Source organism: Hibiscus syriacus, unplaced genomic scaffold (assembly GCF_006381635.1).
Source record: "Hibiscus syriacus cultivar Baekdansim isolate YM2019G1 unplaced genomic scaffold, ASM638163v2 tig00109992_pilon, whole genome shotgun sequence".
Taxonomy (NCBI): Eukaryota; Viridiplantae; Streptophyta; class Magnoliopsida; order Malvales; family Malvaceae; genus Hibiscus; species Hibiscus syriacus.
Window position 1 is genome coordinate 461140 of NW_024062552.1, and position 27446 is coordinate 488585.

Sequence of the window (27446 nt, forward strand, 5' to 3'; positions counted from 1 at the left end):
TACCACACAACATTAGCAACAACTTCTGCAATCTCAGATACTCCGCTTCAGTGGTGGACCTCGAGACTGAGCGTTGTCGTTTAGATAACCAAGAAACCAGATTTCCTCGAATGAACACACAAAATTCAGAAATAGAACGGTGATCATCAACGTTTTTTGCCTAGCCAGCATCGGCAATGCTTCAAGTTGAATACTAGTGTTCTTAGTGTGGAAGATTAACCCATAATCCAGAGTCCCACTGAGATAGTGAAGGATGCACTTCACGGCTATCCAATGTTGTTCACACGGGCATGCATATGTTGAAACAACAGGGCATATGTTGAAACAACAGGGCATATGTTGAAACAACAGGGCTTGATACGTGTCACTTAATAGTCAAATTTAACAGTTGTTACTATCCAGGCACTTAAAAGTGCTCCGATGAAAACATTAGGCACATAAAATTCGTTTGATACTAAAATTTTTTTCGAGACAAAGTTCGTGCACATATTTTTGTAGTAAGTCTATTTGAAACAAACCAAAAGGTATTATTTTAAGTTAAAAATATTGATTTTGAGAAAATTCATGTTTTTCATTATTTTTAACTAATGTCAATAAAAAAATATTTTTGAAAATAATTATATAAAATTAATATATTTATTTTTGAAATTTTTTTATTAAACATTATTTATAAAGTTAAAACATATTAATATTTTTATTAGTTTAGAGTGATTACAAGTGATGGTATCTATTATAAAAACTCTCATCTATTTGACGGAGCTCAAATATCATGGTGTTCGAACTTAAAACGTATAAAGATAACAACAATTTATTTAATTAAAGAGCTCAATTAGTTAATAATGTTTTAATATTAGTTTTTTTTAATAATGACAACTGAATTTTATTAATAAAAATAGAGGAATCAAAATTACAAAGCATCTAAAGAAAAAATTAGGGACAGTAGTCACCAAAAACTCATTTATAAAATTAAAATATTAAACTCAAAGATATGAAGATAATGAAACCTTTCAAACATCAAAACAATCTAATAATCTTCATAAAATTCTTTGTCTCTGTTGAACGAAATATTTTACGATGTGTTAAGGAGTAGTGAGCGAACCAAACAATTTGGTAGACTGATTCACTACACAATTCTGATTATAACGAAAAATGATTATTTATAAAAGAGGGTATATTATTATACGTGACCACTAACAAACCAATCAAAAAATAAATATCGTAAGAATCTTTATAAAAACACAAACACGAACATAGAATATTAAGAGAAAAACTAAGCGAAAGAAAATAGAGAAACTATCAATTAAGAATTATTACTTTCGTATTAATATTATTTTTAATACAATATAATGTGATGTATCGTATACGTTAGAATTATCATCCTAAACAAAAAATTATAGTATTTTTTATGATTCTAGAAGATATTTTTTACTCCAATAATTATTTTAAAAGAAGACTAGAATAGTGCGTAAGTGAGAGCTAAATATGTGAAATCAGTGGATAGACGCCAGCTAGGTCCCACCTACCAACAGTGGGGGCAAAATGGAGAAAACAGTAGCATCCCGGTTCTATAAATGGAGGCCATAAACTCTGGTAATACGCCGTGAAACAGTTCCGATACAACACAGTCAGCCAACAATGGTGGTGAAGGTATATGGCGCAGCGTTTGCTTCCCCAAAGCGAGTGCTTGCATGTCTGATCGAGAAGGAGATCGAATTCGAGACAGTCCCAGTTGATTTGCTTAAAGGAGAGCACAGAGACCCTGAATTCCTCAAGTTGCAGGTACTTCTGTTAACAAAACCTCCATCATCTCACTCAGATTTCATGTTTTACCATCAATATTCTTTGTCTTCTTTTCAGCCTTTTGGAACGGTTCCTGTTACTCAAGATGGAGATTATGTTTTATATGGTAATTTAGCCGATAGCTTCTCTTCTCCCCCGATTTTTTTTCTTCTAGAAATTATTTTTTTTTGACGATTTGGGTTTTTCAGAATCCCGTGCGATCATGAGGTACTATTCAGAGAAATACAAATCACAAGGGACTGATCTGCTGGGGAAGACGGTAGAGGAAAGGGGACAAGTGGAGAATTGGCTTGAGGTGGAGGCACACAATTTCAATCCACCCGTTTACAACCTCACCCTTCAAGTGATGTTTTCATCCAAGCTGGGGTTCCCTCGAGACGAGAAGGTGATAAAGGAGAGCGAGGAGAAGCTGGGCAGAGTGCTGGATATTTACGAGGAGAGGCTGTCGAAGAGCAAGTACTTGGCGGGTGATTTCTTCAGCCTGGCCGACCTTAGCCACCTGCCGTTCGCTCAATACTTGGTGGGTCCGATCGGGAAGGAATACATGATCAGCAGCAGGAAGCATGTGAACGCTTGGTGGAACGAAATCAGCAGCAGATCATCGTGGCAGAAGGTTCTCCAGCTCTACCCTGCTCCGATCTAACGAGTGTTGGGTTCTTTTGAGTAATGTCTGCTTTGTTTGAATAATGTCCTGAGAACTCGGTTTCTGTGGTTACAGTTGTCCTGTCCTGCGTTTGAAGTTATGAATAAAGATGAATATAGGGTTTGAGACTGATCTTAACCTTCCTTCGACGGTGAATCTTCAGGAGAAATTATAGAATGTTGAATTCTGTTTTCCTAATATCACTCACCATTCATTTTCGTTTCCTAAACTACAATGCATGTTACGGCGTTGCTTCACCATTGTTAATTGAAGAAGGCCTGCCATTTGAGGTTATGTGCCTCCATTGTTAACTCATTTAGATTAGAGAAAATAACCTCAGTGACCAAAAATCTCATATAATATACGATTTTAACCAATTTTTTTCGGATTTGCCAAAATGACCAACAAAATCGCAATGCGATCGCTAATTCACAACGCGATCTCCATTATCGCAAATTCACGTTGCATTTTCGCAATGCTATAGTTGAAAATCGCGTTGCGATGGTCTACAGTATCGTTGCGATTTTCCCAATTCGCAATGCGAATAAGTAAATCGCAACGCGAATTGGAAAAATCGCAATGCGAATAAGTAAATCGCAACGCGAATTGGGAAAATCGCAATGCGATACTGACTATCGCAATGCGATAATAAAAAATCGCAACGAGATACTTACTTTCGCAACGCGATACTGACTTTCGCAACGCGATAATACATAATCGCAATGCGATTTTCAAAGCGCCATTAGTATCATGGCCAAGTATTTTATTTTTAAATTCCAAACATGAATATTAATATATTGGAACACTGAACTGTCCACAGTATATCCCGTAATCGCAACTCATAACCTAAAACCTAAAATCACAACTCAGTCTCATCTCCATCTCTCACTCTCTCACCCATCTCCGACGAAATCCGTCCCCATCTCCGGCGAAATCCGTCTATCTAAATCTCTCAGAGCCACCCTCACAATCAGAAATGGAAAATCAACCAAATCAACCAACGAGGGTTAGTTTTTTTAATTATTTTCTTTTTGAAATTTTTGCATTATTATTAGGTTTTTCATATTGAAATTGATGATAAGTTTACTGGTAATTTCAATAATAGATTAACCATTTCACTTATATTGCTTATTAAATCAACCAAGAATCGCAACGCGAAATGCAAATCGCAACGCGATTTTAGTTTCGCGTTGTGATTCTCTCGTTGCGATAGTCATTTTCGTGTTGCGATTTTCATTTTCAGAAACTATTCTTCTTCTGCAAATTGAAACTTGAATGAATTGCATTACTTCAACCAAAAAACAAAGACAAATACGAAATTCACATTGTTGCATATTTAAGTTTGAAGAATAAACTACTACTATTTATGTTTATTATTGTTTTTGGTATATCTTCACAGTGTAGTTTTTGGTATATCTAATTTAGTATGTTTATTGTTTTTGTAGAACTTTTATTCGGCTCAATTGACCTTGAGAAATAAAGTCAGCCTGGCCAAAACAATTGCGTCGAAGCTTTCACCTGCACAAAGAAAAATGTTTGAGGATACATGCTTCGGGCCATGGCTGAAAGTATAACATCCCGGTGGAGATGCGATGTTGACACACCTGTTTCTTCAAACCATGACTAGAGATCTACCAGAGACTATACAACGTCGTGATGAAGAGATATGGTTTGATTTTCCACCGGCGTATACGTGTTTTGGGCGGGAGGAGTTTTGCTTAATCACCGGTCTACGCTTCGGACACGATGATGTAGGTCGGTACACTAGACACATTACCCGCCCATCATGGCTATCCCGGGTTTTTCCTGAGCTGGAGAGGCCGAGTCTACACGTAGAAGACCTGACAAGATTTTTGAATAATAAAGATGGTTTTACTCGGATGGATGACGTCGACGTTGTCCGAGTATGCCTTCTAATTCTTTTGCATGCCGGCTTTTTAGGCAGAGATGCCAGACAACCTATTCCAAATGATCTAATCAAATTGGTAGAAGACCTAAATGCGTGGAACCTGTTTCCGTGGGGCTCGTATTTATGGAAAGCTACATGGAATAAGTTATCGTCTGCCTTGGATGATCGAAAAAGTTTGCATGGCGATGGTTCCAAATACACTTTGACAGGCTTTATTTGGGCCTTTAAGGTAAGAATTTTTATATAATGTTTCCAAAATTATAAGTAATTATTTAACAATTACTAATGTTTGTTATTATATTGTTTGTAGATTTGGATATTTGAGGCCTTTCCCGCCATGAAGACATATGCAATAAAAACTTCAAATAATATTCCCAGGGCTATTTCCTGGAAGAGGAAACGAACCTTGCAATGGGAAGATTTACTATGGTATACGATAATAAATAATGTAAGTTAACATAAATACTACCATATGTTTATAAACAAGTTATTACTAGTACACATTTAACTTTGTTTGAGCTTTTATATTGTTAGGAGGCCAACACTCCTCTACAGAGGCTGACACCCACGGAAGCTGAGCTTGCCACTGATTGGTGGCAAGCTAGTAAGCGTTTTTTTGATGGAACAGTTGATGAGCAGCCTCCACTTCGGGAGCCATCACCTCGCCCAGAGCTATCACCTCACCCAGAGCCATCATCTGATCGACCCGGCTATACACCTCCACAACGACAGCCATCACCTATTCTGTCACATCATCGAGCCTCTTCTCCACCATCACCGCAAGATAGGCGACCGACAAAGATGCCACGACGTTTATCTCCCTGTTCTCCACCTCCACCTCAACGGGATGAGTTAGGGGAGTTACGTGATGAGGTCAATGCCTTGCGTGAGGAGGTCGGTACTTTACGCAAAGACGATGGTGCATGACGTGTTGAGGTGTCTACATTACGCGGTGAGGTAGTCACTCTACGTGAGATGGTAGCATCGTTGCAGAATGAGGTTCATACTCTACGCAACGAGGTAAGTTTAAGATTTTTCATACTCGTAATTCATTCGGTTGCTGCCAATCTGTTTTTGTTAGTATTTGTTTTTGGTTTTATTTTTGTCTTTTGGTTGAAGTAATGCAATCCATTCAAGTTTCAATTTGCAGAAGAAGAATAGTTTACTTTCGCAACACGAAAATGACTATCGCAACGCGGAAATGGCTATCGCAATGCGAAATGAAAATCGCAACGACAAAATCGCAATGCGAAATGAAACCGCAACGACAAAATCGCAACGCGAAATGAAAATCGCAATGCGATTTGTGTTTCGCGTTGCGATTTTGTCGTTGCGGTTTCATTTCGCGTTGCGATTTTGTCGTTGCGATTTTCATTTCGCATTGCGATAGCCATTTCCGCGTTGCGATAGTCATTTCGCGTTGCGATTTTAAGTTTCGTGTTGCGAAAGTAAACTATTCTTCTTCTGGAATGTTTATATATGTTGTCCTTTTAAATGTTTATATAAGTGCTTACTTCTGGAATGTTATCTGAGCATTTTGTGAACTATGATAGAATAATGATTTGGGTGAATACAATGCTAGTTTGAAACATATTTGTCTTTGTTTAATATCATGTCTGTTTATTTACTGATTTATGTATTAATTTTTTTTAGCGGCCCGATAAGGTGGATGCTTTACGTCGGGTTTTCCTTGCACGACGGAGTTCACGCATCAGACGGCGTGGACGTGCTATTACGTCTCCGTTCACCCCAATGGTGCGAAGACTCCGCAAGAAGAAGCCCGACTCACCGGTCATCCCTCAAGAGTCCCCTCCAATCGTTCAAGAGGCCCCTATTCTCCCTCAAGATTCCCCCCCACCGTTCAAGAGGCCACTGTCATCGTTGAAGAGGTCCCTCCCACCATTCCAGAGCCCGATTCACATGGGGTAATATATCGAAGTATTGAGAAACCCCACCGGTTCCGGACATGATGGATGAGAGTTGGCTCTCGTATGAGTTACCGGCTAGTACCCTTCCGGTATCTGAAGTGGAGAGGAGACAACTACCGGAAACAATTGTGGATAATACCCTTTGGGCTAAGACCGCAGTTGATTTTTATCTACATGAGCGGAGCCAAGGGTGTTACACTGACATCAGCAAACTCAACGATGAAATGTTTTTGTTGCTTGATCGGTCTTGGTGGGGTGTGCTATTAGGGGTTGAAGACAGTGGCTATTTGGATGGGGAGGTAAGACTATATTTGTCTTATATATGATTTTGATTAATTTGTTTAAAAATTAATGTAATTCACTAATATATGTATTTTTTTGTAAAACAGCATATCGATGCGTGGGTGTCACGTCTACTAATAATAAGGAAGCTTAGGAAAAATAAAAAAAATTCACTATATACAATAATGCCGACGGCTTTTCACGCAGTTCACTTGAAGAATCAACGAGATGAATCATTTTTGTTGGGCAATGGACAAGCTAAACTTTATCCTGCATGGTGGGAGGTCGATAAGGTTAGTGTTTATTTTTTAAATTTTTTAAAGGTGTTAATAAATAAGTGCGCAAATAAATGAATTATTACTTATGATCGCAGGTGTTTATCCCTGTTTTGGAACGTCGTCACTGGCTTCTCGTCCAACTTTAGCTCCCATCCCTGAAGATAATAGTGTATGATAGCATGATCAATTACATATCACTGTCTGATTTGAGAGATATTTTCAAGGGATGGAGCTCTCATTTGGCTAAATTCTTGGATGGGATTAAGTATTGGAGTCATTCTGGACACAAGAAGCCAAAGAAGTTCAATGTCACAGTTGTCAGAGACGAGACCGCGCCACAGCAATCGCCGGGAGCCAGAGGGGATTGTGGTCCTCTCGTATGCCTTTGCTTGGCGCGTTTGACGACGGGAAGCACAGAGTTTTTACCTCCCACCGATAGAGATAGAGCTGCAGTAGGCTTGTGGTTTCGGCATTATATGGCTAGAGCAATATATTCGAGACGCTGCCTACCTGCATCCGCGTTATGAAAGTGTCCATTGTTAATTGGTAAGTCAAATGCAAGTTTTGTTAACATATATACTCCTTTTGGTTTGAAAATGTTTGGTTAAGTACCTAGAATTCAATAATTTGCTGTTTGTAGGTTTTAGATGTGTAGGAAGTCTTGTTTGAGCAAATGTTTGGTTTCTGCAGGTTAATCCTTAAGTGAGCTGCGTGAAATGGATGTACGGGGTCACAAAGTTGTTGATTCATTGATTCAATAATTGATGAAGAAATAAGAATTATTATTATTTTTGATTGTTTAATTGATTTGTAAAAGATGATTTGTAAATCTTGATTTGTTTAATTGATGTGTACATAATTTGTGTTGAAATGTAATAGTTGATTTGTTGATTTTCAATCTGCTTTATGTTGAAGGCAAAACATACTATCGCAATGCGAAATGGCTATCGCAACGAGAAAATCGCAATGCGAAATGAAAATCGCAACGAGAAAATCGCAATGCGATTTTCATTTCGCATTGCGATTTTCTCGTTGCGATAACCATTTTCGCGTTGCGATAGCCATTTCGCGTTGCGATAGTCATTTCACGTTGCGATAGTCAAATGAATGTCTAATAAGTGATGACAACTGAACAGATCATAGCAATGTTCAAACTCAAGTTACTAATACATGCCTAACTGAAAATGTTAAAAGTGCACACATAAAATACACATAATGCAAGTTTTGTTAACATATATACTCCTTTTGGTTTGAAAATGTTTGGTTAAGTACCTAGAATTCAATAATAATTGTTAAAAGTTTATGCATGTTAATCCTCGTTGCCTTTTTCATTTCGCATTGCGATTCTATCGTTGCGATTTGCATTTCGCATTGCGATGGTCAAATGATTGCCTTTCGCAACGCGAATCTGACTTTTGCAACGAGATAATACAGAATCGCAATGCGAGTTTCAAAGTTCGCAACAGGTTTTAGTTTCGCAAGCCAAATTTTGAGTGTATATATATACGCAGCAGCAACAACTCATAACCTAAATCCCTAAATCGCAACTCATTCCATCTCCATCTATCACTCTCTCCGGCGACATTCGTTCCAATATCCAACGACATCCTTCCCCATCCGGCAACAGGTCTTAGTTTCGCATCTCGTTTGTTTAGTTACAACCATGAAATCATCTAATGTTGATCATGTTTGGATAGATTTGTGTTTTGGAGGGTCATGGGAGAATGTTCATGGTGTTTTACAATATATGCCTTTACCCATGAATCTTCAACTAAAACTGTCATTAAAGAAGTTAACTTATGAAACCCTAATGTTACGTGTTTCAAAGAAATTGAATTTAGAGCCCCTAAGTGGATTTAGGCTATCTTATTAGAGAAATGGTAAAGTTTATTTGTTAACCGACAATGAAGATGTTGAACGATTCATTGCTTACATTAATGTTTCAAGTGATGATGTTACATTGTATGTTGTTGAACCTAGAAGTAGTATTGTTGGGTCAGTAGCGGGTAGTAATCAACTAAGTGGGTCAAAAAACCCACATCCTTTCTCTAATCCAAATCCAAATCAACTTTCAACACCAAATTCTGGTTTTCGTATTGACCAATTAGACGATGATGAGCCAAGAGAAAAAATTGTGAGTACTAGTCAGTATTCGAAATTTGATCTTGGTCAATACCCGGACTTTGATATTGGTCAATACACGGATTTTGATGATGTTTCAGAAGAAGAAACAGACCCTGCGTGTAATGATTTTGATATTGGTCAATACCCGAATTTTGATGATGAAACACCCGTTGCCGAGGAAGATGTTGTTGATGATAATGAGGAGGAAGTTACGACTGTGAATGAACATGTTGAACATCCATTCTGTAATTCATATAATCCTGAAGAAGAAAAAGAAGAAGAAAAAGTCCCCGAAGAAAAGAAAATGCCACGGGAGTATAACTGGAATATGCCAGAATTACTTCAGTTACCGGAAGAAGAGTTGGCAAAGAAAGTAGTTGATTGTTACACAAAAGTTATTCGTATCAAGAAAGATGATTGTTTTAATACAAAGGAAGACTTGAAGATAGCTTTGTATACGAAATGTGTGGAAGATGGCTATCAACTAAAAGTTAACAAATCAAGCAAAGATCGTTTCGAAACAAGGTGTACGATTGACAAAAACTGTACGTGGCGTATGATTGCAAAGAGGATAAAAGATTGCGCAATGTTTCAAGTTAGGACTTTTATTGATAAACATACATGTTCAAGAACCCAAGTTTTTCCTCACCATAGACAGGCAAACAAAAAGGTGTTGGGTGGTTTTCTGGCTGAGTTAATGTTTTTGAATGGCAGGGTATATCGGGGACATGAAATTATGACTGACATGAATGCTCGGTTCAAGATTAGTATATCATATTCTCAAGCTTGGAGAGCCAAATGTTATGCCTTGGAATTGTTGAGGGGGTCGCCAGAAGCATCGTTTGCCCAACTGCCGGCTTATTGTCACAATTTAAAGCTGAAAAATCCTGGGTCGGTAACTCATATCAAAACAGATAGAGATGGACGCTTTGAGTTGCTGTTTATCGCCATTGGTGCTGCGGTTAGTAAATCAATATAATTCTGTTGACTCATTTCTGTTAGTTACATGCATTTAAAATTTAAATGATTATATTTCTTGTGTATATTATTTTGTAGATTCGTTCGTTTATTACTTGCATGCGCCCAGCTATTATAGTTGACGGAGCACATTTAAAAGGTCGATACCTTGGAGTAAACTTATTAGCAGTAGCCATGGATGCTAACAATGGGATATTGCCAATAGCTTACGGGGTTGGCAAATCTGAAACCTCTGATTCATGGACATGGTTTATGGGGCATCTTAGGGATTGCATAGGTCCTATTAGCAATCTGACAATCATATCCGATAGGGCAAACTCAATTGACAACGCTGTTAGAAGGTGTTTCCCAGATGCTTTTCATGGACTTTGTGGTGTTCATTTGTATAGAAATCTAAAATCAAGGTCTGCTGGTATAAAAAAGCACAAATGGACATACTGGAAGGCTGTAAAGGCTTATCGGGAAGTGGATTTCAATAAGCATATAAACTGTTTAAGACGTGTTTTGCCTCAGTGTGCTCAAACACTAGAAGATATCGGGTTTGAAAGATGGTCAAGAGTACATCAACTTGGAGCAAGATATGGTTTCATGACGTCTAATAGTGCAGAATCAATTAACGCTCTAAGTCGTCATTCCCGAAAATTACCCATTACTATGTTAATGGAGTTTTTTCGAGCCTCTATTCAACAGTGGTACTACAAGAAAATAAACCATGCAGGTATTATTTCTTTGAATTCGTAACTTATCATATATTTTACTAAGTATTATTTATTTAAATTTACAGGAACATTGGAACATCGTGTTACACCATGGACTGAAAAAAAGATAACGAAACGTGTTGTGAAGTCAACGTCATGGAGAGTTGAACCATGTTCAAACACTTTGTTTGAAGTACTGGATAATAACTTAAATGGGCTTGTCGATCTAAATGCAAGGACGTGTAGTTGTATGAAATGGCAAACATCTGGTTATCCATGTGGCCATTTTATAAAAGTTGCTCTTCATCTAAACCAAGATGATTCAAGCACATACGCTATGGATTGCTACACTACAGAAGTATATCGACAGACTTATGCCGAGATTGTCTACCCTATTTCATATCCTTCTGAGTGGGACATACCAGATGACTTACAAACAGTTTTACCACCAGCCATAGACAGAAGGCTATCTGGCCGACCAAAAAGTCACGATCGTATACCGTCTAAGGGTGAAGAGAAGAAGAGATCGACATGTAGTCGGTGCAAGGAAAGTGGTCATACAAGGTTGACATGTGGATCACCAGTGCCATCACAATCATCTTTTCCTCTACCAAAATATGGATCATCATCAAAATCCAAAGCTCATATGGTGTCAAGAAAAAGGCAATCAAAATCGCAATCATCTTTAAAATCCCAATCACAACTGGCTTCACCTTTTGGGACTGTTAACTTAGGTGATTTTTAAATGCAAACGTTGTATTATGTAGATTTGATGTGTGAACTTTTAACATTTTCAGTTAGGCATGTATTAGTAACTTGAGTTTGAAAATTGCTATGATCTGTTCCAGTTGTTATCACTTAATATGCAATCATCTTAATGTCCATCGCAACGCGGAAATTACTATCGCAATGCGAAATGAAAATCGCAACGAGAGAATCGCAATGCGAAATGAAAATCGCAACGCTAATTTCGCAATGCGAAATGAAAATCGCAACAAGGGAATCGCAATGCGAAATGAAAATCGTAATGCGAAATGAAAATCGCAACGCGAATTTAATTTCGCGTTGCGATTTTCATTTTCGCGTTGCGATTCTCTCGTTGCGATTTTCATTTCGCATTGCGATAGTACTTTTTGCCTTCAACATAATGCAGATTGAAATCAACAAAATTAACCATTACATTTCAATCAATTAAACAAGCACAAATAAGAATTATGTTAACATCAATTAAACAAATCAACTTTTACAAATCAATTAAACAATCAAAAAATAAGCAATAATTATTAGAGAAAATAACACTTCTACTATTGAATCAACTTTTGCAGCCATACATCATTTTCACGCAGCTCACTTCTGAGATTAACCTGCATAAACCAAACATTTGCTCAAACAACACTTTCTACACATCTAAAACCTACAAACAGCAAATTATTGAATTCTAGGTACTTAACCAAACATTTTCAAACCACAAGCCTATAAACATACCAATTGTTTATGGACATTTTTATAACGCGGATGCAGGTAGGCAGCGTCTCGTATATATCGATCTAGCCATATAATGTCGAAACCACAAGCCTACTGCAGCTCTATCTATATCGGTGGGAGGTAGATACTTTATACTTCCTGTGATCAAACGGTCCAACGCCAAGCATACGAGAGGACCACAATCCCCTCTGGGTCCTTTCGTTTGTTGTGGTGCGGTCTCGTCTCTGCTAACTGTAATATTGAGCTTCTTTGGCTTCTTGTTTCCAGAATGATTCCAATAATTTATCGCATCCAAGTATTTAGCCAAATAAGAGCTCCATCCCTTAATAATATCTCTTAAATCAGCCAATGATATGTAATTTATCATGCTATCATATACTATTGCCTTAAGGGATGGGATCTGAAGCTCGACGAGAAGCCAATGGTTACGTTCCAAAACAAGGATAAACACCTGCAATCATAAGTAATAATTCATTCATTTGCGCACTTATTTATGAATACCTTTAAACTCAATCTAAAATAAACACTAACCTTATCGACCTCCCACCATACAGGATAAAGTTTAGCTTGTCCATTGCCCAACGCAAATGATTCATCTCGTTGATTCTTCAAGTAAACTGCGTTAAAAGCCGTCGGCATTATTGTATACCGTGTATTTCTTTTATTTTCCTTAAGTTTCCTAATTATTAGTAGACGTGACACCCACGCATCGATATGCTGTTTTACAAAAAAAATACATATATTAGTGAATTACATTAATTTTTAAACAAATTAATCAAATGAAAATATAAGAAAAATAAGACTTACCCCTCCATCGAAATAGCCATTGTCTTCGACCCCTAATAATACGCCCCACCAAGACCGATCAAGCAACAAATAGATATCATCATTGAGCTTGCATATGTCAGTGAAACACCCCTGGCTTTGCTCATGTAGATAAAAATCAACTGCGGTCTTAGCCCAAAGGGTGTTATCCAGAATTGTGTCCGGTAGTTGTTTCCTCTCCTCTTCAGATACCGGTATGGTACTGGCCGGTAACTCATACGAGAGCCAACTTGAATCCATCATGTCCGGCACGTCAGAGTGTTTCTCAAGAATCCTACATATGACGCCATGTGAATCGGGCTCTTGAATGGTGGGAGGGACCTCTTCAACGATGACAGTGGCCTCTTGAACGGTGGGAGGGGACTCTCGAGGAATGATAGGGGCCTCTTCAACGATAGGAGTGGACTCTTGAGGGATGATAGGCGAGTCGAGCTTCTTCTTGCGGTGTCTTCGCACTATTGGGGTATACGGAGACTTAATAGCACGTGCACGCCGTCTGATGCGTGAACTCTGTCGTGCAAGAAAAACCCGACGTAAAGCATCCACCTTATCGGTCCGCTAAATAAAAATACAAATATCAGTAAATAAACAGACATGATATTTAAACAGTGAAAACAAAGATAAATATATTTCAAACTTTCAACCAAAAGACAAAACAAAGACAAATACTAACTTCACAGTGTAAAAAGTTTAGCAGTTTTGGCAGCAACCGAATAAATTTACTAAGCAATCTAAGTGAAATGGTTAATTTAAGTGAAATTACGAGTAAATTTATCATCAAGTTAAATATGGAAAATCTTAAACTTACCTCGTTGCGTAGAGTATGAACCTCATTCTGCAATGATACTACCATCTCACGTAGAGCGGCAACCTCACCACGTAAAGTAGACACCTCCACACGCCATGCACCATCGTTATCGCGTAGAGTACCGATCTCCTCATGCAAGGCATTGACCTCATCACGTAACTCCCTTGACTCATCCCGTGGAGGTGGAGAACAGGGATATAGAAGTCGTGGCATCTTTGTCGGTCGCCTATCATGAGGTGATGGTGGAGAAGAGACTCGATGATGTGACAGGATAGGTGATGGCTCTCGTTGTAGAGGTGTATAGTCGGGTCGATCAGGTGATGGCTCTGGGTGAGGTGATGGCTCTCGAAGTGGAGGAAGTGGAGGCTGCTCATCATTCGTGCCATCAAAAAACGCTGACTAGCTTGCCACCAATCAGTGGCAAGCTCAGCCTCCGTGGGTGTCAGTCTCATTAATGGAGTGTTGGCCTCCTAAAAATATAAAAACTAAAACAAAGTTAAACGTCTACTATTAATAACTTGTTTATATATGATAGTATTTGTGTTAACTTACATGATTTATTGTCGCATATGGTATTAAGTCTTCCCAATCCAACATACGTTTCCTCTTCCAGGAAATAGCCCTAGGAATATCATCTGAGGATTTTAATGCATATGTATGCATGCTGGGGAAAGCCTCGAATATCCAAATCTACAAACAATATAATAACAAACATTAGTAATTGTTAAATAATTAATTATAATTTTGAAAACATTATATAGAAATTCTTACCTTAAAGGACCAAACAAAGCCTGACAAAGTGTATTTCGACCCATCGCCCCGCAAACTTTTGCGGTCATCAAAGGCAGACGACAACTTAGTCCAGGTAGCTTTCCATATATACGAACCCCACGGAAACAGATTCCATGCATTTAGGTCCTCTACCAATAATATTAGCTCCTGAGGAATAGGTTGTCTGGCCTCTCTGCCTAGAAAGCCGGCATACAAAAGTAGTAGAAGGCATACTCGGACAACATCGACGTCATTCATCCGAGTAAAACCATCTTTCTTATTAAACAATTTCTTCATGTCGTCGACGTGTAAGTTCGGCTTCTCTATTGACTCATCAGGAAAAACCCTGGATAACCATGATGGGCGGGTGATATGACGAGTGTACCGGCCTACATCATCGTGTCCGAATCGTAGACCAGTGATTAAGCAGAACTCCTTCCGCCCAAAACAAGTATACGCCGGTGGAAAATGAAACCATATCTCTTCCTCACCACGTTGTATACTGTCGGGTAGATCGCTAGTCATGGTCTGAAGCCACAAATGGGTCAAACTAGCATCTCCACCCGGATGCTGTACTCTCAGCCATGGCCCGAAGCAGGTTTCTTCAAACAATTTTCTTTGTGCAGGTGAAAGCTTCGAAGCAATTGTAGTGGCTAGGCTAACTTTATTCCTTAATGTCAATGAAGCCGAAAAAATTTCTACAAAAAAACAATAAACATACCAAGTTAGATATACCAAAAATTACACTGTCAAGATATACAAAAAACAAAACAATAAACATAAATAGTAGTTTATTCTTGAAACTAAAATTTGCAACACTGTTTTTGTCTTTTGGTTGAAATGAAAATCGCAACGAGATAATGAGAATCGCAACGCGGAAATGACTATCGCAACGAGAGAATCGCAACGCGAAATGACTATCGCGACCAGACAATCGCAACGCGAAATGAAAATCGCAACGCGAAATGAAAATCGCAATGCGATTTTGGTTTCGCGTTGCGATTTTTATTTCGCGTTGCGATAGTTATTTCCGCGTTGCGATTTTCATTCTCGAAACTATTCTTCTTCTGCATTACTTCAACCAAAAGACAAAGCAAAGACAAATACTAACTTCACAGGCTAAACAGTTTAGCAGTATTGGCAGCAATCGAATAAATTTAATAAGAAATCTAAGTGAAATGGTTAATCTATTATTGAAATTACCAGTAAACTTATCATCAATCTCAATATGAAAAACCTAAAATAATGCAAAAATTTCAAAATAAAAATAAAAAAAACTAACCCTCGGAGGTTGATTTTCCATTTCTGAATGATTGTGAGGGATTTTTGACTGTGAATGATTGTGAGGGATTTCGCCGGCGATGGGGACGGAAATCTTCGGAGATGGGGACGGATTTCGCCGTAGAGAGTGAGAGATGGAGATGGGACTGAGTGTTGTGTTTTTGGGTTTGAGGTTATGAGTTGCGATTACTGTGGACGGTTCATTTTCCGATTTATTAAGAAAAAATACGTGTTTGGAATTTGAAAAAAAAAATACGTGTTAATACGAATGGCGCTATGTAAATCGCGTTGCAAAAGTCAGTATCGCGTTGCGAAAGTAAGTATCTCGTTGCGATTTTTTATTATCGCATTGCGATAGTCAGTATCGCATTACGATTTTCCCAATTCGCGTTGCGATTTACTTATTCGCATTGCGATTTTCCCAATTCGCATTGCGAATTGGGAAAATCGCAACGATACTGTAGACCATCGCAACGCGATTTTCAACTATCGCATTGCGAAAATGCAACGCGAATTTGCGATAATGGAGATCGCGTTGCGAATTAGCGATCGCATTGCGATTTTGTTGGTCATTTTGGCAAATCCGGAAAAAATTGGTTAAAATCGTATATTATATGGGATTTTTGGTCACTGAGGTTATTTTCTCTTTAGATTATAGCTGCTACTTGATCTCTTGCAAGGCTAAAGAAACCGATTCCAGCTGTTGACACGGTAAAATTCTACTCCATTTCTAATTTTATAAATTTAATTAGACTCTAAAAATATTTAAATTTAAGTTGATTTATAAAATAAAACTCAAATATCTTAAAATTTTAGCAATTAATTGATTAATTTTTAATTTTTAAGTCAAGTTTTTTAACTTCGTATGATATATATGCATCAATATATTAAAAATGTATATATATATCGGGAAATTATTAAATTAGAATCAAATAATATCATAACATTATAAATATTTACGATTAAATTTAAATAGAAACTTAAAAAAATCGACTCGAAAAACATTCAAATAAAATTTAAATTACAAAATATAACTAAATTTTTGACTCCACTTAACTCGATTGAATACTCGCATTCAACATTTAAGATCAAATATTATTAAAGATCAAATATTAAGAGAAATAACTTATTTAAGTGCAAAGAGTTAGAAACATATTAGAAATTTATCTAAAAAATTGGAGCGATAAAAATCTATTTTTTTTTTATAAATTTAAATTAATAGAACCTAAAGTATTATTAAACCAAAAAATGGTTAGAAATGGAAATCCCCCTCAGTTGCTATAAGAAGGGTTTATCATAAAAAGTACGTTGTTGGGCCATCGCTTCGATTCTTTAAACAGTAAATGTGTAAGTTCAAAGTTCTAGGGTTGGAATTCTATACATTAAAAAATTGTAGTGCCTAGGCCACGACGGGCGCATTTTTTATTAATTTAACGTGATTTGTTATTACAATAATTTTTTTTATTTATTTAAGGGGATTATAAAGTAATATCTGTTTTAAATACTATCAATCATTTAACAATAAATTCTCAATCATCCTACTGCAGTCGTTGGTGCTCGAACTTGTGACATCAATAAACAATAGTGATTCCTTTAACCGCTGATCAACATTATATATTCTTCTATTGGCATATGTGGGCAATATCACACATTTTATTAAATATATGCAAATTAGTTACCTTGATTTACGAATCGAAATCATAAATCTTAAACTAATTTAGGTTACAATGGTTGAGCAAAAAATCATTATAAGGAAATATTAAACAAACCAACCACCAGTTTAAAGTCATGAAGCCAATTATTGCGGCAAAGGAAACAAAAATCACAAACTAAAATCCCAGCGGTCAAACTGAATAAATAAATACTAGAGCCACAACAAAAATGCCCGATTTGTTAAATGGTTACAACTCTGTGAGTTTATATGTCATCTTTGGAGCCTACAGCAAATTTGGCTATGAAAAAGCCAATTGTATCAAGTGGGGATGAGGGATCAAACCTTTGAACCAATTCCTCCTCTCCCGGTCTTAACCACTCTCTGTATTGTTATCAAGTATCAGTATACAGTTTATAAATCACCGTCGCAATATAACTTGGTTCTCTCTAAGAACAAGGAATACTTACTCAACATATCCATCTGGAAATTCACAACTGCCGACAAGACCAGCTCCTCCAATTCTTGGATGCTGGACAGAAAAAAGTGTTTCATCAGAGAGCTAATTAACATCGATAATAGAGATTTTGTAACGAAATGGTAGGACCTCATAGAAAAGCCATTCAAATGTTAGTCAACTCTCTCTGGAGTTTTAATGTGTTGTAATTACCTGCGGAGCTAAAGACAGGAACTTATATGTATCCAGAGCATACCGGACCAATGCTTCATTCTCACCAGGATTGATTGTACACCTAAACATAACATTATTTGAAAATAATTCGCGAGGGAAAACAACAAAAATCAGTTTAACCCTTCCATCACTTGATAAACAAAAGAACAAGCAAAGTATGATAAAACTAGAAGCACAAGCTACAAATCTCAATAACAGCACCTAACCTTGCAAGTTACATCCGTGTCCTAAATAAGGATCCAGTAAATAACAGCTAATTACCTCAAAATTTTATTAGAAAGCACACACAGCCAATCAGAAATAATGCAAGCAACATAAAACATTTATAGTCCTATTATGAGAAGAGTAGATTAATAAATTATGAAAGCAAAAATATTAAATTGTCCCAAGGAAGCAAACTAACGTTGAGTACACAAGGACACCACCAGGGCGAACTAACCGAACAGCCTGATCAAACATTCTCCTTTGATATTTTGCATGGTTTCTTAATGTCTCAATGGTTTCCTGTATGCCAAAGAAAATCAGCACAGTCAAATCAAATTCAATGAAGGCTTTTCCATTTCTTTCCATTAAATAAAAAAATTGAAGAATATTCAATAGAAAAACTAAAAGTAATGCAAGTTATTTAACTTTTATATGATTTAAACAGAGAAAATGAGTTTATCTTGGGAATAAGACTATTGAATTATCTGCTTATCTTCTCCTTCCGAACTTACAAATCTCACCTTAGAGGTGCAACTATTGTATGCTTTACTCATCCCCAACCTAACATCCCTAAATTACTCCAACTCTTAAATTTTCATCAAGTACCAGTGTTCCACACTCATATCCCATGCATATCCAGACAAGGGTATGAGGATATGACCTTTCAAAGATCCTCTAAATATATAAAACTTAGGAAAAACTATATAAACCCGTGTTATATACATATCGTGTCAGACAGTCACACTCGATTACGAGTAATATAGCATCCTCCCACCCTCAACAAATAAATAAACGAAAATATGGAGGCACCTAGAAACAAAAAATCACCAGCCAAAATCCCTGTAGAAGGACAAAAAGATTGAAGAAATACAATAAAGCTTAATTTATGAAACTGCAGAAACTAATGGTTAGTAATTCACAAATAACAAGAAGCCAATGCAACATAGTTCACATAAATTAACCCTCTAAAAGGAAACAAGTAATGGTGTACACTTTATATATATATATATATATATATATATATATATTTGCAACAACTGTTTTCTAAATAGTCCAGACCTTCTAAGACTATAAATCATTTTTTGAGTGAAGGGTATAAATATTTTCCACTCTTCTAATACTAAGCATGTGAATGGACATAATTTTGAATGCACAAAGATTAAGAACATAGATATTCATCACTCTACTGATTCTAATGGTCAGAATTTAGAATGCAGTTGCATCACGGACACAGATTTCATCACTCTACTGATACTATGCATGGGAGAACAGACAGAATTTAGAATGCAGCTGCATCACGGGCATAGATTTCATCACTCTACTGATTCTATGGACTATGCATGGGAATGGACGTGTGAATGCAGAATGATTAGGGACATAGATATTTACTACTCTACTAATACTATGCATAGGAGTGGACAGAACTTAGAATGCAGTTACATCACGGACATAGATTTCATCACTCTACTGATTCTATGCATGGGAATGGACAGAATTTAGATTGCGGCAAAATAACCCGGAAGAACAAGTATCAGTTTGTAACCAGTATAAACAGAATGCCTTACCTCTCCAGCAAATAGCCGAGGTCTCAAACCAAGAGCAGAGCAAGGAGCGTCAAGAAGGACACGATCAAATCTATTAGGAAGGAAGCCTTTAGAATTCTCCACTCTGCCACCCAGGCTTTGATTTCTCCCTGGACCATTCCTCATTCTTCGCATGGTCTTCCTAATGTCAGCTTTGCTAGCATAAGTTCTCTCATTCGCTTTTTCATTGCTAACTATAACATTGAGAATCAGAGACAAACATGTAACTCTAACTCTCTAAGCCTTTTACTCATGCAAAACAAAAATGGTAAAGAAAGCATCGTATAACAATGAAATCAAATTGGGAAGATATAAAAGAAACTCATTTTCATGATTCTTTGCAAGAGAGAAGGCTTAAAGGTTGATTCCATTATCATTTCAAACAATTCCACTAGAGTCTAAATATAAACACAATATAAAATTTCATACAGATGCAAAAATGTCTTGAGTTCAAAGTTTACGATTTGTTTAGTGTGGAAAACTTTAACCTATAATTTGACACCACTCATATCCTTAAGCATGTAGGCAAATCAGCCATCCTTCCAAGAAATTACAACTATTGGTACTACACTAAAGAAATTATCAACACTTTAGTTCTAAAATATTGAATTTACAGCAACTCAGAAAATAAGAAAAGGTGTTGCAAAGATTGACATGCTGAACTGAAAAATATTATTAGATCATAGTTATTGGGAATCAAACAGGAAAGAAAGCAACAATCATGTAAGATAATCAAATAGGTGTCTCGAATTTTCCCTTGGCAGACAATGGAGAGACAATCCTGTCAAGAAGGATATAGAAAGCTATCACTCAAGAGCCTAACACAATTTTGGCGCTACATGTGAATCTTCGTGAAGAGGAGTTTTCACTTCATATTATTTACCTCAAGAAAATGAAAAACACAGACTTTTGAATAGGAAGTGTGTTACATAAACTAGAGTTCTTTATCTACTAGGTTTCTTGTTTAGTAAGACTCTTATCAGCTAAGAACTCATCTACAAAGACTATTACCTCCTAAGAAAGTAATCTAATCAGATAAAACTGATCCTAAGAAATAAAATTAAAAAATAAAAAGACTTCTAATTTAGGCTTCTTTCTACACTACCAGATGCTCTCGTGCATGAAACCAAGGCTCAGTCTGCCTATGGATGGATCTAACATAACAGTACAATAAAATTTCTTAACATGAATAGGTAACACTATATCCAATAACCTAGATTGATCAAGAATGTTCTAGTATTCAAAGATAATGTGTGGAATATGCATTTCCCCCTTTCACCTCCACCTCCCAACAAAAAAAAATAGAGGACAAACAAACATGTTCTCATGAACAATTGACAAATTTTACATACCATTCTCCTCGCAAGTTGTATTAACATTTGATCCTACAATAGTAGCAGATGACACTCCATTCCCAAGAGACTTTGAGTCAGACCTCTGAACCACTACATCATTGTTATCCTTGTTATGGCACAAAGTGGTCATATCACTAGACCCATTTTTCTTACGAACAGCTTTGAGAGCATCTAGTTTATATGTTGTAATACAAGTCAAACCCAACTCAGCTGCCAATTTCTGAATATCCATCACCTATAAATTAAGAAATCGAATCCTCAAAACAAATATATTCCATATTAGAAAATAATACATCATCTCTCAACAGTTCATTAAAGAAGAAATTTCCATAGCAATCAAGTAACAGTTAATAAAGATCTCAACTGTTAACTTGCTTGTAATAATTATTCTGAAATGACACCAGCAATTATGGAAACTCAGCGGTATACATATGCTTAATTGAAATTAATTGATAAGGACCATTCAAAGTACCTCCCTATGCCAATTTCTCAAGAGGACTGAAAGCTAAATGTCGGATAAGTTGACCAGTAAGTCCAGCAAGAGAAACACAACAAGGTTGGCTAGTGTTTCTCCATTAGGGATCCTTCCATTGAAAGGTTATCTCTTTAGAAAGAAAGGACTTTTGGCAAAATGAATACTTGAAGAAAAGAGAAATCCTATATATACTTGAGGGTAGGGGGCTCCATGGCAGACGGGCTAAAAAGGAGGCTTGAGGGAGTATGGTCACACTTTCTGTAAGCCCCATGCTTCGTCACTAAGGTCCTTATTACAACATTAAAAGGTCAGACAATGCCATAGAGATCATGGGCCACAATCAAGTTTTGCAGCAATCATGAAGAAAGGATGAAAAGGAAACTATGCATGAACATCATATTTTTTAAGCAGAAAATATATATAATGACCAAAGACAGAAGGTCAAGTGGAAACAGGCCCCACGATTATAGGACCAGCGGGAAAAAAAATTCTTCCACTGTCCCATTAAACCAGACTTTATGCACTGGAGACAATACTTCCTGAAATAAGCCACATTGTTTGAGATCCTCGTTTGTATCTCACATCTCCATGACAACCTCTAATCCTCAACTCTAAATAGTGTACCCTTCTCTTTTGACCAAGAGCCAATGTAATACCGTGACATTGATTTTCAGTTACCTCAAGAAAAAGAATAAACAATAGGCATGTTGAAGATTAACAACTACAATACTTAGCACTAAAATTCTAAGCCACATTTTAAGAAAGGTATAACCGGCATAGCTTTCCAGGAGGATGATTAATTCTTAGCTTTAATTAATTGGTCCAGTTTGATTTTAAAACACTGCTTTAAGTCTCAGAAAGGTAACCACAAAGTAACGTGCTTATGTAAGGATTTGTGGTGCAAATGATGTTGATAGCATAGGAATGCCGGCGGTGGATATAGTGTAGGAGCAGCATTAACTATGTTTGCATTGATTAAACTCTACAAATAGTAAAACATTTATGCAGATTCTTTTGAAAGAAAATAGCATGAGTCATTTGTTTACAACATCAACAATCAATTAATCAATCTTATAAAAAAAACAATCAATTAATCAAGCAAACCTAGAAACTATTAAGTCTCATGTTAAAAGGTAGATGATAATAAACTACTTCGTTTAGTTAGATAGTAGCACCTTATTATGAGATCTATCTGCTGCAATGACCTCCCCTTCATCCTTCATAAGTATAGCAATTGCAGTTGTCTTTCCTCCTGGTGCTGCACACATGTCTAGTATCCGCTCACCTTTCTGAGGATCTGACACACATAAGAACACATGCAATGACCATGTCATGCAAAATTTTCACAATTCAAAAGCATGTATGTTAAGAAAACCTCAACCAAATAATACTCCAGACAGAGAAACCAGACAATCCTTTTAGAGGAAAAAGATTTAAAAGGAGACAGACCTTTCATTTTCCAAGGATTATATCCACACCTTCAAGAATTATATTTCAACCAAAAACAAATGAAAGGGGCAACTAAGCACTTGATATACACAACAAAACCCATGGTACCAGCTGCCAACTATTTTTCATACTACACCATTAAATAGCCTAAAAGAGTAAGTATGACTCCTTTCAATATCTGTAGTATTGCCTTTGGCCAAATACTTCACGTCACAGAATCTGGTGTGGACAAGCACCGCTCAAATGCAACCCTTACATAACAACCTAATATAAAATTTAGGTGACTTTATGAGTTTCTTGTTGGAAAATCTATACCCAATAAATGAGACATCTTTCGTGTTTCTATTTTCTTATGGTCCTTTCTTGTCCATACAAAAAGCAAAGACGTTTTTCCTTTTTCCGGTAAGAAAAAGGCCATCCTCAATGTGGTCTATGATAAGTGGAAAGCATTAGTATTTATGGAGGGCAGGTAACTCTTTCTGTGATGAGGGGGAACCGTTTTTATTTTGGGAGGACAGTGAACTTGTTTTGGTAAGCATCATTAAAAGTAGTAATTAAAAAATATTGGCCTACTAACTCTAATTGCACGTTGGTTAACATGGGTGAACAATCTTGAATCTTCAACCTTTTTGTTGAGTAATCACCACCATCTTCTGAGACGAAAACTTTCTGTAGGCTTCATTTATTAAAAGGTAAGCCACACCAAGATCTAAATATGTATGCAAAGCTCAATCAAGAAAAATAAGCTCAATCACAAAATAAGAACACATCAACTGATTGCATTCAAACCCACTTCATTATCACAATGACATCCCCCATAATATTCTTTAGTGCCTAATTAAAGTTCCAGGGATCAGAACATGTACAAAGCATTCCATAACAGTTCAGTATCGAAGATATTTCAGAGCTTAAGAGAATTGAACAGAGAAAAATGAAGAATCTAGTATCTAGATAGATAAAATGGCATAGCTTAAAAACAAAGGATTCCTAAATAAGACATAGAACTTCAAAATAAGTGTGGATACCAAGAGCATGAGCAGCAACAATGCTGGGCAGGTTTTGAAGAAATATTTCCCCCTCGAGCACATCTATAAAAGAAAAGGGAAGTACCAAGACCAATTCAAAATTTCAGAAAACATTATCCAGAACTTAAAGATTATTCCACAAGTCTATTAAAGCATCTACATGTTTCAGATTATGGATGAATCATACCATAAAATGAAGGCAACTTAAATACTCGATTATTCATATCAACAGCAATTCCTTGAGAAGCACGAAAGATCCCAGCTCTTGACAACATTGTTGTTCCTTGACCGATGTATAATCCATTTCGTTCAAAGTAAAAGGGATCTATAGTGTATCATACATAGAATTCAAGAAATTTTAGTAGTTTCGTAGCACTAGAAGAAACAAGCAGTCACACAAACCATAAATACAAGAAATGTTATACAAAGTAACAAACAGGTTTAACCAGACTAATTACTTAGTCTGTAGATTTAATATGAAGATTAAAAAAAAAGATTCAGAATTCAATCCCTCCCCGGTCAACAGTTGTTCCAATTGAGCTTGGCTTTACCTTTCTTTCTCTTCTTTCACCCAAATATCCTTTTTTTCCCTAGTATTTACTTCAGAATAGATTACATTACACTTTACTCTAGACTAGAGAAATGGATTGGAATTAATACAGATGCATCATTCCTTGTGAGCAGGTGGTGTCCTTATCATGTCTTGCATCCAGTCCTGAGCCCTATATCTCTTTCCTTTTCCAAAAACCTAAATTTGGTAGCATCAACATCTTGACCCACTTTCAAGATAAATTAAGGAAAAAATAAGGTAGTTTTAACTTTTAATTGAACATATAGCAAGATCAATCATACACATGCCATTCTAATAGCCACTTAAATTAATTCTTCTAACAAAAAAAGGTTACAAATGTTTATAACAAGATCAACTACATTAAAAAATAAAGAAATATAGTAATATTCTTCATCTGTTAAGATATATCATAATCTATGTAGCATTGAATTGCTAAAAACCAAAGGATCAAAATGGTAAAGCACTGCCACTGATATTAAAGCAAAAAACATACTACTTACCTGTCGGCAGTCCCTGCAGAACAGTCCCACGTGTTATACCAAGTCCCCATCCGCCATCAGGAGAAGGCTGCTCCACTGCAACAGAAACTGCAACTAGATCCCCTTCCTCAACATGAGAACTGCAGGCCATAACCCCAGGAACATATACCTATAGATAAACCATGAGAAGAAGAAAAAAAGATCGATTTTAAGTTGACAATGAGTACACGAAATTTTACAAAGCCTCTTGAATCCTTAAGAAAAGTTGTTGATACCTTTTAAGGAGAAGATACACCTCAATTTTAAGTTTTTAACTAATAATAGATAAAGAAGCATTTGCAGACCCATAAATTCCAAATTTAAGTGACAGATAAAAATGAATTCTTGAATTACGCATTAGATCAACAAGCTGTACCTGAGCACCTCGAAGAACAGCTTCAGCACATTTCCTACTAACAAGGACCTCCTTGGGTGGTTTGTTGGGCAAATAACCATAATCAATATCATGTGGTCCAGAACCCTTAACAAATACAACATACCCTAAACCCGGTATCTGACATTTACTGATGGACTCATGTTGTAAGCTAGATTGAGTCTCAGCCATATCTGAGTCAATATCATTACATGCTTTGGTCTCCCTCAAATTTATGTCTTCAACATCATTTTGAGACCCCGATTTTCTCATGATTTCCCAAAGTTTCTCAATGACATCATCACTTGTGGACTTGAGAGTGTTCACTCGAATACAAGAATAGCAAGACGGCCGCCTAATCAACAACCAACAATGTCATCACAAAAAAATGAATGAAAGATAGCATGGCAAGCTAATGGACTCTCATTTTATGCATTTTTTTGGTAAATGCCTTTTGCCTATGAAATCCCATTGAAAAAAGAAGCAAATGCATAAAGTAAAAGACAACATCAGTATGTGATTAGAACTGAGCAAATTAGTAAACTACAACATCAAGATAAAAGTAAAATATATATAAATAAAAAGAAAATCTAAAATGAAAGAAGCTAAGGAGTAAATAAGGTGATAAGCTTAAAGCTTTTTTTTTGGTCGAGAGAGAAACGTCGTACGTTAAGGCTTTGGAGATTTGAGCGAAATGGGAAGACCCATATGCATTGATGAAGTAATCTTCGACTTGAGGGTTCCATCGCAATATGGGGTTGTAACTGTAACGCTCTGATGCTGCACTCATCTTTGTCTACATAAATCAAAGCATAGTAATAAAAAAATCAGATCATTTATACATATAAAACAAGGGATTGATTTCGGGTCGTTAAGTGAAAGAGAGAGAGAGAAGGTGCCTGGGAAGTTGGGTTTCGAAGGGTGAGAAAGGTTTGGCGGAAAACTGCGGAACCAACGTTTTACCATCTTCGAGTAGACGCAATGAAATGAGTTGAGGTGGGCTGGACCTGAAATAGCGACGCCCATGTAAGCCCACACAAAGTTAAGATGGAAACAGTATCATTGTGGGTTTTTTAATGCCTATACTGTGGAAGCAAAGGGAGAGGAACCATGAAATCGTATCAAAACAGTGAGCGGCAGTTTCTCTTCGAAAATGGCTGCTTACATGAAACAGTTTCATTATGGATGTAAGTTTGCCGGCGCTGAAAAAAGTAGGCCATTATTCTATCCTCTATGGATTTACTTTGGTTGAACCTCGTTTTCTGTACGTGAATGGTGTTTCCATTTGTGTTGGATGGAGTTGGAATTTTTTAGCTTCTTCAGTTAAGTTACTCGCTTCGCTTTATTTAGTTCCACCCTTTATTAGATTAAAAGCACTCTCAAATCTATTGAGACCTAAATGATAAAAGTGAATGTTATTTGATATTTAAATGATAAAAGTGAATGTTATTTGAGTACCCGGTGTTTACTTTTTATTTTATTTTAGTACCCGGAGTTTACTTATTGTTTTATTTTAGTGCCCAGAGTTTACTTTTTGTTTCTTAGTACCTAAATTTTTAACAGCATAGTACTAAAATGAAATAAAAAGTAAACTTTAGGTATGATTTTGAAAAAATTAAAAGTTTAGATACTAAAACAAAACAAAGTGATACTTTAGGTACTAAACATGTAGTTTACCCTAAAAAGTCAAATATTTAATATATACTTAATTATAAATAGATTATATTTTACCCTTAATTGT

At 36.5% G+C, this 27446-nt stretch overlaps 2 protein-coding genes across 3 annotated transcripts; one reads left to right on the top strand and one right to left on the bottom strand.

The window, feature by feature from the left end:
- The first annotated feature begins 1603 nt into the window (after nucleotides 1-1603).
- LOC120212105 (glutathione S-transferase F9-like) lies at nucleotides 1604-18462 on the top strand. Of its 2 annotated transcripts, XM_039210525.1 has the most exons (4): nucleotides 1604-1779; nucleotides 1858-1906; nucleotides 1989-2453; nucleotides 18451-18462. In XM_039210525.1, exons 1-3 carry the CDS (start codon nucleotides 1636-1638, stop codon nucleotides 2441-2443), a joined length of 648 nt encoding a protein of 215 aa, XP_039066456.1. In that variant the 5' UTR covers nucleotides 1604-1635; the 3' UTR covers nucleotides 2444-2453; nucleotides 18451-18462. The 2 variants fall into 2 exon arrangements, with proteins under 2 accessions (XP_039066456.1, XP_039066457.1); XM_039210526.1 differs by lacking the exon at nucleotides 18451-18462 and having other exon boundaries at nucleotides 1989-2575.
- Nucleotides 17653-26662, bottom strand: LOC120212104 (tRNA (cytosine(72)-C(5))-methyltransferase NSUN6-like). Its single transcript, XM_039210524.1, has 13 exons — nucleotides 26605-26662; nucleotides 26374-26501; nucleotides 25709-26060; nucleotides 25315-25462; nucleotides 24431-24568; nucleotides 24244-24306; nucleotides 22945-23066; nucleotides 21292-21529; nucleotides 19922-20133; nucleotides 18556-18656; nucleotides 18132-18213; nucleotides 17932-17993; nucleotides 17653-17845 (listed from the first exon to the last, which is right to left on the bottom strand). The coding sequence occupies exons 2-13, from the start codon at nucleotides 26493-26495 to the stop codon at nucleotides 17728-17730; spliced, it is 1758 nt and encodes a 585-aa protein (XP_039066455.1). The 5' UTR covers nucleotides 26496-26501; nucleotides 26605-26662; the 3' UTR covers nucleotides 17653-17727.
- Nucleotides 26663-27446: the final 784 nt, after the last annotated feature.